Raw genomic sequence first — 12,780 nt, 5'->3', positions numbered from 1 at the left:
GTATCTTAAAATAGCGAGCAGGGAGGGGAGAGGAGCGGCGGATCCTCCCAGCGCGGCGCAGGGTAACAATGGTGCTGGCGGGGAGCAGCGGGCGCCCTGATTGACAGCCCGAGCCTCCTAAAAAGGCCGCGGAGCGATGGGAGAGATGCTTATCGGCGGCTTTATATAGCGGGGAGCCGGCGCCGCGCAGCGCGGCCCGAGCGGCGGGGACAGCGTGGCCACAGCGGGGACCGGCTCGGGGACCGGCTCGGGGACCGGCTCGGGGACCGGCTCGGGGACAGGCTCGGCGAGCCGGGCGCCCATGCGAGCCGGGCGCGGCTCTGGCCGCCCCGCAGGGGTCCCGCCATGCACGGTCAGCCCCAGCCCCAGCCCGGCCCGCAGCCCCCGGCGCGGCTGCCCGCGGCCGGCCGGCCCAAGGCAGGCAGGAGGCGCTACAAGACCTTCATGATCGACGAGATCCTCTCCAAGGAGACCTGCGACTACTTCGAGAAACTTTCCCTGTACTCCGTGTGCCCGTCGCTCCTGGTCCGGCCCAAGCCGCTGCACTCCTGCGCCGGTAAGCGTGACGGCAGCGGGGATGCGGCGGGCGCGGGGCCGCGGCTCTCAGCGAGCGCCTCCTGCGTCTCCCACTGCGGCCCCCCAAACCCCGCCGGAACGAAACCCGGCTTCCACACTCCATCCCCGCTCCCCGGGTTTGCCAGCTCTGCGATCGTTGTTAGTTACTATCAGTAACTATCAGCTATCAGTTAGTTATTATCGCATTTTAGTTACTCTCAGTGTGTATTGGTGGGGTTCAGCCCAATCCGGGGTGTGCATTGGGACCAATGTATCAGTGCTAGTGAGTCCTGTAGAAATCGTCCTTCATCTTATGCACGTTGAAACCTCCAGTGTTTTTTTTATATGTCTGTGTGAGTACAAAGAAATTAATAGAAATATTCTGAAAAAAAAATCCATAGAAGCACAGTTTTTCTACCCTAAATTTTCTTTTTCTTTGAAAGAACATAGGTTATTTCTTAACAGCAAAGATGGGAAAATACTTGTAAAGATTTTGCCGACGCCACAAATAAATACTCACAAACGGCTCTGCCTTGCACAGGCAGCACAATGAGCAATCGGGTCTTGACCATGAGCATTAGAAAATTTCACAAGCGGACTAGTCTAATGTGGTCATTTAAAAATCCACATTAAAAGTAAAACCAGTATTTTTAGAATGCATTCCAGATTTAAAAAAAATATTTTTAAACATCCCTTTTTCTGGTGAAGCAGGCAGTTTTCCAGATTTCTGCTCTTCCCATAAGGCCATACTTCCAATGGTGACACATAATGTGTCAAGAGAAATGAGGTGATGAAACTGCAACTTAAAAATTCATTCTTCAAAAATCTTATATATTGAAAAATATTTGTGAAGGACTAATTACCAATAAAAATAATACCTATTTCAAGGTCATAGAATTACATTTTTCCTCTTTCTCTTTGCTGGAAATGTTCATTTTGCCCTTGTATTAGGTTGTGTTTAAAACCTCAATGCCTGTCCTTTGGCTTAGGTTTGCTGGTTTAGTTTGAGATTTTTTTATTGCTGAATATAAATAAGAAGGATCTTTTCAGCTCTTAGCAGAGCTGTGCTGATAGAAAACTTGCTGTTAGCGTACCATAAGAGTTTGACAAGTAGAGTAAATCCTTGCTCCAAGCATAAGTCTTCCTTCAACCTCAATATTTATTTTGTAAATACTAGTTATTAAAGATCCAGAAGGGATTAGGAGGCTGGATCAGAATTAAGACCCATGATGACCAGCTTTTGGGAAGAAGTTGCATGGACAATTTGATCCTCCGTCAACATTTATTTCTTCCAGCCGATTTGTGCGTGATATCCCTTGCCTTCCCTAACTAATTGCTGACATATTGTATATAAGAACTAGTTGTTAATCAAGATATTGCTGACAAGGGAATTTTTGAGAGCTGATCCCTCACTACTGCGTAGTGAAATTCCGTGCTCGGCCAAAACGTCCTGAAGGGGTTTGGTGTGTGGCAGTGACGCACGGAGCGCCTGATTCTGCCTGCAGACCGCAATCCACCAGGGTGAGGACACCAAGCCTCTTGGCTTTTCTCTCTTTCTGTACAGAAAGAGGAAGAATTAAAAAAGAAAGTTCCTTTAGCATCCGAAAGGAATATTAACCTCGATATTATCAGTGTCCAGAAGCATGTACAATTACCTCAGCATAAAAGTTATGGTCTGAATGTCACCTAATAGATCCTCGGGATTTTGGATGGGGGAGGTGCTTCCTAGCAGTTGGTGTGACTCCCACCACCCCCCATGGGAAAAAAAAAGGCAATTTTTTTAAATACATACTTCTGGGTCAAGTGTAGCAAGCATTGTCTTTGCAAGGGTGATGTATATTCAGTAAATAATCATTAATAATCCTCGTATGATTCAGCAGTGGATTGAGAGTGATGCTAGTGAGTCTCTTGTGGTTACTCTTCAATTAAAGACTTATTTCCCTTTGTGCCTGGAATCTTTAATGAATTTGCCCTCAAGGTTGTGTTTCTAGCCCAAGCTCTGGCCTGTCCCTATGTCAGTCCGGGTTGTGAATATCTGCTTCTGTTGGACTAAGCTGTATGGAATTGCAGCATTTGTGAAGCACAGAGAGAGATTTGCTTGTGGAATTAAAATCACAGGGGAAACTACTATCAAGTCCACAATTCCAAACTGTCAGATTCTAAGGTGTATAGGCATAATTCAAGTCTTATGTGTATGAGGCAATGGGAATTTTTTTTATGAAAGGAAACTATTGGCTAAGAAATGATATCTAAATGCAAAAAAGATATCTAAATGTGAAAGAATTTGAAAAGTGCCCAGTATAAATCTGTAACTAAACTAAAATAAAGTAAAAAACCAAACCCACAAAGACACATACACAGAGTGAAAATAAACAGAAATATAGCACTATAGAAATACTGTATGGCATTTAACTTACTGCCTGAGTTTCCTTTTACTCCGGAGTTAATCAGGAAGGGAGGGAGCACTTAGTCTCTTCATGATCTAAGAAAATGCGTCTTAACCTAAACCACAGAGATTTGTTACTGTACCATCATAGCTTGGACTTGGTAGTGTTTGAAACTGATGGAGTGATGAGTAATGAGTTACTCCAGCTGAACATCTCCTCAGTGGCTTTTCTCAAGGCAGGAGTCAGGGTTTGAGATGTTTTCATGGGCTAAAGAGTTAATATTTCTTTCATCTTGGGTGAAGTCGGAGAAGGCTGATATGCCTTTATAATTTATTTGGAGCTGAAAGACATAAGATGTTGTACTTGTGCAGTGTGTGTGTTCAACAACATCCCCAGTTAAGCGAAGAGAGATCAGAAAACTTTGCTAGCCCAATGGAAAAGTTTTTCTTTTGGCTCTAATGAATTGCTGAATATTTAACTGAGTGCATCTGAATTGGAACAAAACAGATTTGTCAAGTAGAGGCAGAAGGTGGTGGAAGAAGCATTTGGGACTCTTCTGGTGAATCTTGAGGCCGAAGATGGACATTTTAGTTGTGAGGAGCATTTGTGAGGTGTAACGCAAAGCTAATGCAATGTCGCTGGTCTAATGCAATGTCGCCGGCGAGATTCACATTGAAGAGAGCTTCAAATTCTTTTTTTTTTTAAAGAAAACTGCAATTCCCCGTGAAAATGTTCCATCATTAGTTTAAAATTTGGTATATGAACATGTATTTTTGTTTATTGAGCCAAAAAACAAGGCTAAACCAGTACCAAATCTGTACCAAATCAGTACCAAAATGCTAGTCTGGCTTCAGAGCCATTATGATTAAAATTTTAAAGACTAGAAATATTTTCAGATGGTGATTAATGCCACTTTGCTTTAAGACTTTTTGGGCTGTGATGGCTGAGTGAAAATAATATTTCGCTTGTTTCATGATACTTATATTTTTATTGGCTTTTCGTATTATGTCACCATTGATTAATTTGTATAAATAATGATATACTGTTCATATGCTTGGTTTGTTACGGTGATTGCTGACGATTGCTTTTTCACTGAGCAGAGTCCTATAGGAATCAATTTTCAAATTGCATTTAGAATTTAATTTTTCAATTAAAAATATTTGTAGGCATGCCTACTCCAATTCTAATTTGTTTCCTCTATTCGTATTATGTTGGTTTAGTGATAGATTTAGATTCTAATTGCCTTATTGGTAGTTTTGGGCATGGTAAAGAATCAAAGGACACTGTCAGTGTGTAGTGTTACAAGGTCAAATTAGAAAAGCTACTTATTTATCAAAGAAACTAAAATAGTTTGAAAATGAAAACTAGGCTGGGGCGTGGAGGAGAGTAGTGTGCAATCCCTGGTCTTAGTGGAATTTGTGACATTCTGTGTGGGTAATCAGTAATATCGGTCTTGGATGGCCTTTTTAAACTCTCCAAATGAATTAAGGTGGCTGGATTAGAAAGAATCACGTTGTTTTCAATTGCAGAGTTCAGTTATTTCAGCAAAGTTGGTAATACAAATTGTTAATTATCTGTGATGTGTATTCATTTGTACCAGGCCCCATTCCAGCTCATTAAAAAAACCTCAAATTTGAATGTATCTTAGTGGTTTATAATTTAAATCCTAATGAGCAGCAGAGTAATTTATGTCTATGCCAAGGTTTTTTACTAGTCCATGTCTCAGGTAGGGCTGTGCTGATTTCTCTTTAATTGCTATACCAGAACAACACCTTGCAAGGTAAAAATATACCTTGGATCAGTGTGGCTCTGTTTATTTTATGAGAGAATTGATATAAAGATATACGATATAAAATATTCACCCATGTTTTAGGGGAGTTTTGCTGAAGAGGATTCTACTGTTATATGTATATTTAAAAGTGCCGTAACTTCAGAAGCGCATGCAATCTTAAGTTTCTCCACTTGTTTTTTTGCTTTTTTGAAAATTTTTTTCTCTTCTTGCTGGTCTGTGCAAAAAGTTTCCTGTAAAGAACATTAATAATTATTATTACTCTCTCTTTTGAAATAATTGTTGGGATTTTTAGTTTGGTGATCAGATTTTTTGGTTTGTTTGGGTTTGTCGTTTTTTTTTTTTAACTTTAAAACATTCAGGATTTGTGTGGTTGGGATTTTAATGTATGCAAGTGTCTAATATAGAATTGTTCAAATCTTGAATTCTTCTCTTCCAGTTCCATGTCTGTCCTCTGTTGTTTTATCTTAGGATGAACTTGGAAGCTGGTTATTCCAAAGGGGTCTTTTGAGCTGTCGTTTTCCTCATATAAATGATGTTTTCTTGATTAAATTTAGCGGTACCTGCAGCCGCTGGGGCCTTTGGGGAATCATTGTTTTGGAGACAAACGATGAGGTTTCGTTCTTCGGGTCATCACCCCGTCTCCTCAGCCTTTTTAGGAAACCATGGTGAGAAAGTAGATTTATTGTGAATTGAAATAGCTCAGTTTTTATGTGCAAACTCACAACAAAAGATTCCTTCTGATTATCTTTTAAAAGGCCATGATACAGGCAAGGCTTGATTTTGCTGTGGAAAGTAACTTAAAATTGGGGTGGAAGCCATTTCTGTTTCTCAAATACCTGCTGAATCTTTTCCTTTACATTGAGCAGATTTTGTTATGGAATTCCTGGGGGAAAGCAAAACACTGGGGAAAGGAAAAGGGAATCCATGTTGTGCGTGTGTTCCAGCGTGGGGAGAAATGAAATGCCGTCCATTCACCGTGCTCCCAGCCCGGAACACGACAGCTGGGTAAATCCCGTTGAATAAAGCTGATGTGGAGCGGTGGGCACCTTCTGCCAGGCTCCCTGGGCCTCGTCCCACATTCCCCGAGCCTGGCATCTGCACAGGGCTGGGATTGTCATCCCCGGGACGCTGCCGGGAGAGCCGCGGCGTCCCGGGCAATAGCGCACGGTCTCAGAAAGAGTTTTCCTTCTGGGCTGTGTGCAGTGAGTGCTCAGGAGATCCACGTGTCTTAAATGGCTCCTGAGCCCATGAAAAACCTGTGTCCCAAAATGTTGAGGAAAGCAGGCGAAAATGAATCTGTGTGTTTATACAAGAGGTGCCAGCCTAAATTGCAAAGCTGAAAATGCCTCTCTGTGGAAATCTGCATTGCTGCCAAGACTGTTTGGGATTTTTGCTGGTTATTTGTAAAAACATATGAATAATAAAAAAAAGATACTTTGAAAACTACCTGTATTTATTTGGTTTAGCTTACAAAAATCAATAAAATTCTATATTGAGTAGCAAAAAGTAAAGGCAAAATCAGAAAGGAATTCTATTAATCCTGAGAAATACAAAGTGCTTCCTCTATAGATGTCTTTGATCCAGTTTTTGTGAAGCTATTGAGTATTTTTAATAGATATAAGATAGTTCAGAGATAACATTTCTGCCTAGAAATGGCAGAGGATGCAGTCACAGTTATGCTGCTGTCTCTGAGCATTCCTCTGAAAACCCAGAAAAGTCAGGATTTCCTGTCAGGACTGTGTCCCTGGTCCTGTAGCAGGATTTATTCAGCTGCAACATTGGGAAAGTCGGAGTTTTCTCAAATTGTCCAAAATTCCCTGTCTATTATAACCCTACAAGGAAAAGCCTCTCTGTAGATGAGGAGCACTTTATCAACTGAGATAAATGAAACAAACCTAGGAACTGAAAGTGGATTCCTCTCTAAGTGCTGTAGACTGGACACAGCAGTTAATTTTAAGGAGCCTAGTGTTTTTCAGGGTGACCATCTTGGGTTTAAAGTGTTTTGATGTCTTTAGCAGAAAATCTAGTTCAGAAATACCCAAAAGTGGCGTATGGGGGATAATAATAATGAGCTGGGTGATGATAAATGGATACTTGGAGAAATGCCTGTTATTTTTTTCTGTTGGATTATATGCAGTACTAGATGTGGCATTTCAGAAGGAAACCCAAATTCAAATCTGGATTTGAAAGCAGATCTCAGGACTGAGCAGAGAAATCTGTCTCTAAAGAAATTTCAGTGCTAGATATTAAAATATCTGTAAAAAAAGACTGACTTTTGCTTTCTTATCTCGGTACTGTTAATAGCGAATAAAAGGATTTCATGAATGCAAAACTACAGTGAACAAACCAGAAGATCACACCTCAGTGATTGCAATAAAACCTATTGTGGCAAGTAATCAGCATTGTGGTTGTGGTTGGGCATGAATAAGCATTGTGGAGGAATGCTATAATAGGAGGCATTAATGAATCTGGGATTCCACTGGGAAAATTGACACCTACGCCTCATTTTCTAAAGCCTCACAGCTGGCACTGAAGCACAGTTTAAATCCATCTGCACAGTGAGTTAAGTTTAAATGTAGCACTTTCATTAAGTGTCCTCAATTTGGCCACTGCTCATGGAGACTGCACCGTGCAGACTGAGTGCCATAATTATTTTGAGGACTTTCATTTAACTTGCTTCTGTAGAAGGCAGGAAAAGACCATCTCATCCTGTAGAACCAATGATGCTCAGCATTGCTGCCTTCAGGACAAGCTGGGCATGAACAGGGGCAAAAATCCTCCCTGGGGAAGGTGAGGCAAAGGAGCCGAGACTGTTTGGAGCTGATGTGTTGTGTGGAGCTCCTGTCACTCCACCAGGCTTGGGGAGAAGAGCAGGGCAGTAACTAAGGAGACTTTGTATTTTTTCTCCTGTTGTGTTGAGCAGTACATTTCTCTGCCATCTGGGTGCAGTGACAGACAGCTCCCCAGATCACAGCTCTGGCAATGTATGGATTGGGGCGTTGATCCACCTCCAGGATGGATTTTCTGCTGATAGGGATGTTGTGAGCAGGTTTGGGTGATGGAACAAAATTTGTGCCTTTCCAGTGCAAAGTCACTTCCACGCCTTTGGTGCAGGCCTGTGGGGAAAGCACATTTGCATGGAATGCAATGGATGGCAGAGCCAGAACTGATGGTTGAGTCAGGAACTGAGCTCTGGAGGCACTTGCTCAATACAGTGGCGTAAGTTTTTTCTAAAAAAACCGCTGGGCTGGAGAAAGGTTCTGCTCTGATTGCTCAGAGGATTTAATTACTTGATTCTGATGATCTGTTTCTTCTGCTCAGCCCTTGGTAAGCTGTCCAGTGTTAGAAGTGACTGCAGCCCTGCTTGGAACCACTGGAAACCTGGGTTTGCATTTGCAGGCTCTGTACAAAATCTCATCATATCCAAGTGAAAATAGGAGAAGTCAGAAAAATTGATCTTTTGGATTATTGGTAGATTGAAGAAATAATCTTTATGTGTCCTTTTCAGTTAAGAACAAAGAAAATGTTATAAATTTAGCTTGACAATGGAGAGGTTTAAAAAGTAGGTGTATGTGTAAGGTCAGATCAGAGAAAATACTCGATCAGGAATGAAATACTTCTAAAGGTTGAAGCAAAACTTTATAACACTTTTCTTTTTACGAGACATTTGGCAAAACAGTGAAGTTACTTTCAGTATTGCAAAATTTTATTTATTTTTCAAGGAGAGAAAGTTAAAACCAAACTTTTTCAGTCATTCCTATGTAAGAATTGCTCCAGCTAGATTGCAGAACCCAGAACATTTTCAAAAGCTTCACTTGCTAGGAAGCAACACTTCCTTGGAAAATTTGGGACCTATTTTTGATCTCACTTGTATTTGTGTAAAGTCTGTGATAGAATAGGATCACAAGGACAAGCTAATGGGAACTGAGCAGTAGAAGTCTGGTGTTATCCATTATTTCTTGGGTTCCCAGGATTGTGGGAGAATTTAGCTGAGAGATTTCTAGCCCAGCATTCCCAAAGCTACATTTTAATGACATCTTTAAAAATACAGAGGTTTGGTATTAGGACCTGGCTAAGACAATAATATGTAATATTTTCAATTTTCCAGTATTTTCCCTTTTCTTCTCATGCACCTTTACATGCATGAGAGGAAATTCTTGGCCAGAACACAGCTCAGAGCAACACCCTGATACCAACTGCAGGTATTTCAGGTGTTTGGGAACAGGTGAGATCCATTTATGTAACTGAAGAGAAAGATGAAGAACAGTCCTTAAAAAACCCCCATCTTTCTGAATATGGACCTCTGTACTCATATTCAAAATCTTTGGACTGCAGGTAGCACATCCAGAATACTTAAGCTCTGTCTAAGACACGGAACCTGAAAGAAGAGACAAATTTAATTTTTTTAATTTTCTCTCTTTCAAAAAATCACAACTTTTTTTTTTTTTTTTTTTTTTTTTTTTTTTTTTTTTTTTTTTTTATGAAAGGAAAAAAACAGTTTTCCACAACTTCCCATGCAACAACATTACAATTCCCTTTGGAGATGCAATAACAGAAAATTTGCAAATATATGGTCTTCTCCTAGCAACAACCTTTCAGTGACCCTAATGTGTTTGGATGTGTATGTTCAGGTCTTATCTTGTTAATTTTTTTACATGCCAGTGGTTTCTATTCATGTAGTTCATTGTCTGACTTCAACGGGACGACTTGCAGAGAAGGGGTTGAGTTGGAAGTATTTATATTTGGCTTGTATTTTGGATAACCTTACTATTAATTTTTGGGATTTTCATCAGAATAAGAGAGTTTTCCGTGTAATCAGTCAGTCATCTTTAACTACTTGGCCACCATTTGCCTTTGGATATTTCTTTTAATTATTATTTTGCAAGTCACAGAGCAGTTAATGGCTGTGTTTCCTGCCAGTGAGTTGTTTGTTTTGGTTTATTTTTCCAGACTGGGATTTATTTCACCTTACAGGGATTGAATTTCATCTGAATTTAATTTTAATAGACATCTTGAGAATTAATGTTGAAGCAGCAAGTTCCTGTACCTTTGAGTGTGCAGGTGCCTTTTGCCACATCCAACGTAGAGCTGCCTATGTTGATCCATTAAAAACCAGAGCTGAGCTGTGTAAGAACAGAAGGATTGAAGCCTTAATAAAAACATGTCCTTTTCTTTTAGAAGATAGAGAAATGTGCATTATATGTTTATGGTTACTTAAACACGGTATTCTATGACAGATTAACTTGTCATCTTTGAAATGAAATTATCAGTACTGGTACTTTATTATGTATGTTGCACATAACATGATATGCCTTATGGAAGGCCTAGGGCTCTGGATGGTGTTTCATTCTGTGGCTCAAAGAGGAAAAATACTAAAAGAAATAGAAAACAGTAATGTAATCATTGATAGAAAAAAATTATGATAAGTCTAAAGCAAATGGGATTTTTTTGGCCAAAAAAAAAATTGTAAGTGTTTGTGAAAGCAATTCACTTCACCCTTCTGCCTGTTTGTTCCAAGCCTCCTCTTGACAGCTTTGCTAACAGTTTATTTTGTTCCTGTGGTGACTAAGCCATGGAGGAGCTGATATTTGGAGGTTTCTGTGGATAGTACCAGGAGGTTTGGGACTCAGCTGTATTGAGCTCTTGGCTTTCCTCAAACAGGCCTGGTTTAGGTGGCTGCATATGGTGAAATTCTCCACTGAGGGTCAGGAAGCCGTGCCAGAAGTTAAAAGTGTTGGTTTCACCTTGTTGCAATAAATTACAGAGCAATCATAAATGATAGGAAGGAGTTTGATGAAGTGGGTGAGGAACAATTGATGGATTACTTTAGTTAAAATTATTTAGAGCCCAGTCCAACTCCCACTGAAGTCAATTAAATCGTAGCTGGATCAGGGCCAGAATGAGTCAAATTCAATTATGCCTTAACTGTAAACATTTGAAAGCACATTGCTGTAAGGTAGTTTAGCACTTAAATTACATTAAAACAAAAGCATTTATGAAATCCTGACTGATTTTATTTTATTTGTACAGCCCTATTAAAAGCCTTTTTCTTGTGACTGAGACAGAGATCTCTTTGGCTGGTGCCTAATCCCCAGAGCACCTGTCTGTTGTGAAGAGATGTCCCAGCCATTGGTGCTGTAAATGAATTTGTCCATCACAGACTTGCTGCTGAAGTGATTGCATCAGAAGAGGCAGCAAAGAAGACTGAAAGGAGATTGTAGAAATCCCACTGCTGTTTCATCTAATTGTCAAGATTTTGAGAGTTTACTTGTGTAAGCTCATAAATTAATGAAACTTTTACATGAGCTGATCCCAAATTCCAAAGCTGGAATGGTTATGGGTATTAATCTGTTTCTCAGCTGAACAAATTACAGCATCCAAAATATTATTTAAAAAGAAATAATCTACATGATAAAATGGAGGATTTAGAAATGAGTTCAAGTATTGCAGTGTTTTCACAAAATTGGGCAGATTATCTTTTAAATCATTATTATCTTTTAAATTGTAATTCACATGGTTCCTTTAAGTCAACTTATGTATTTTTATTACAGTCAGGATTGATTCTTTTCATGTATCAGCTGAAATTTTCTTCCTTGTCCATTTTCCAGCAGAGGGAGCAGCTCTGAGTTGCAGGTGTAAGGTTTCCTGGCTTGCATTTGTCTGCCTGTCTTGGGAGGTCAGAGCTCCACATCCCAGGTGTCATGCCATCAAAACCTTGGGCTGTGCAGACAGCAGGGAATGTCTGTGCACTGGGGTCATTCCCATCTCTGGGTGAGCTAAATTCAGCGCTGCACAGATGATCTCCCAGCTCATGCCAAGTCTGCAGGTGTGGGACTGATCTGGCTTGGTCTCTGTCTTTGTAGCGGTTGTGCTAAAATTAAAGATAGGGCCTGGTCCTGGTTTTCATGGCATGACATTGCTTTGGCTCTGTGAGAGGTTCTTTGTGGAGGATGGAGGTGCTGGACATGTGTGGAAATGGAAAAGATGGATTTGACTGCATGCCCAGCTGGCATGGGAATGCTGGAGTGTCTCACTGCTGTGTACTTGGCTCCATGGACTGGGCTTTGGTCTGGAAAACTCAGTTTGGCAAATAATTTCCTTTTCTTTTGTGCTCGCACAGTTTTTGTAATTGTTTTGTCCTTTCTGTTTTCCATGCTTTCTATTAATAGCAGGATCAATTAATTGCTCCCACTGTCACATTCTACTGAGTTGGCAACTATGAAATAGAAATTTGGCCTTCAAAGAAGGGGAAAAATTATACTCATCCAACAGTTTTAATCAGGAAAAAAGGACAGAACTGTGATAAACCTTAGTACAGGATTTCTGTGGCACATACTCAACCATGGAAAAATAGGAAAAATACTGTTCCTTCTCTTCCCTATCACAGAGCAAAACCACTGCCAGGAGAGCAACGAGACACTTTGGTGGCAGCTGGTGACTCTGGCTTTAATATGTTTGAAAAAGCTGATTTCTGTGACCCAGGCCTTATTTCTCCCTTTTCAGTATTAGCACAATTAATCATGATACAACTTGTAAAAATGCATTAAAATAGTTGGCAGCTTTTTAAAACCTGAGCATTGCTGTTCCCACCTCACAGGCACTGCTCAGCAAAGCCTTGGCTCAGCACCAAACTCACCTTTGGGGGTTCCTTTGGGAAAGCAAACCCATCAATAATGCTCTCACCTGCTCGTGGTTTTTATCTCTGAGCTTCCACCCACAAAACAAAGGTGATGCTTTCCTGCAGTAGATTACAGGACAGAAAATTCTTTTGGCAGTGAAGGATACTGAGAAGCCTTTCATTCATCACAGATGGATACTTCAGTTGAAGAAAACCTTTCCTTTAGAAGAAATACCTTGGGAAAACTCCTGACAGTTCTTCTACTTCTAGGAAGTAGAGGCATTGCAGAACTTCTGAGTACTTCAGGTGTGATTTTGCCCTGTGCAGGGCTGGGAGTTGAACTTGATGAACCTTGTGAGTCTCTTTTAACTCAAGATATTTTTGGATTTTAACTCCTTGCTGATGATTTGCTGGGTTGTATCCCACTC

General features: G+C 40.5%; 1 protein-coding gene across 1 annotated transcript in view; it reads left to right on the top strand.

Annotated features, from left to right (window-relative positions):
- The first annotated feature begins 254 nt into the window (after positions 1 to 254).
- The window catches only part of BARX2 (BARX homeobox 2), a 32,967-nt gene continuing 20,441 nt past the window's right edge, over positions 255 to 12,780 (top strand). The window contains exon 1 of the mRNA XM_058819140.1: positions 255 to 556. Coding sequence (XP_058675123.1) covers positions 346 to 556 — 211 coding nt within the window. The 5' untranslated portion in view covers positions 255 to 345. The remainder of the gene's footprint in view (positions 557 to 12,780) is intronic.

Source organism: Ammospiza caudacuta, chromosome 23 (genome assembly GCF_027887145.1).
Source record: "Ammospiza caudacuta isolate bAmmCau1 chromosome 23, bAmmCau1.pri, whole genome shotgun sequence".
NCBI lineage: Eukaryota > Metazoa > Chordata > Aves > Passeriformes > Passerellidae > Ammospiza > Ammospiza caudacuta.
The sequence above is the reverse complement of the archived record's forward strand: the minus strand, read 5'-3'. Positions and strand labels throughout refer to the sequence as shown.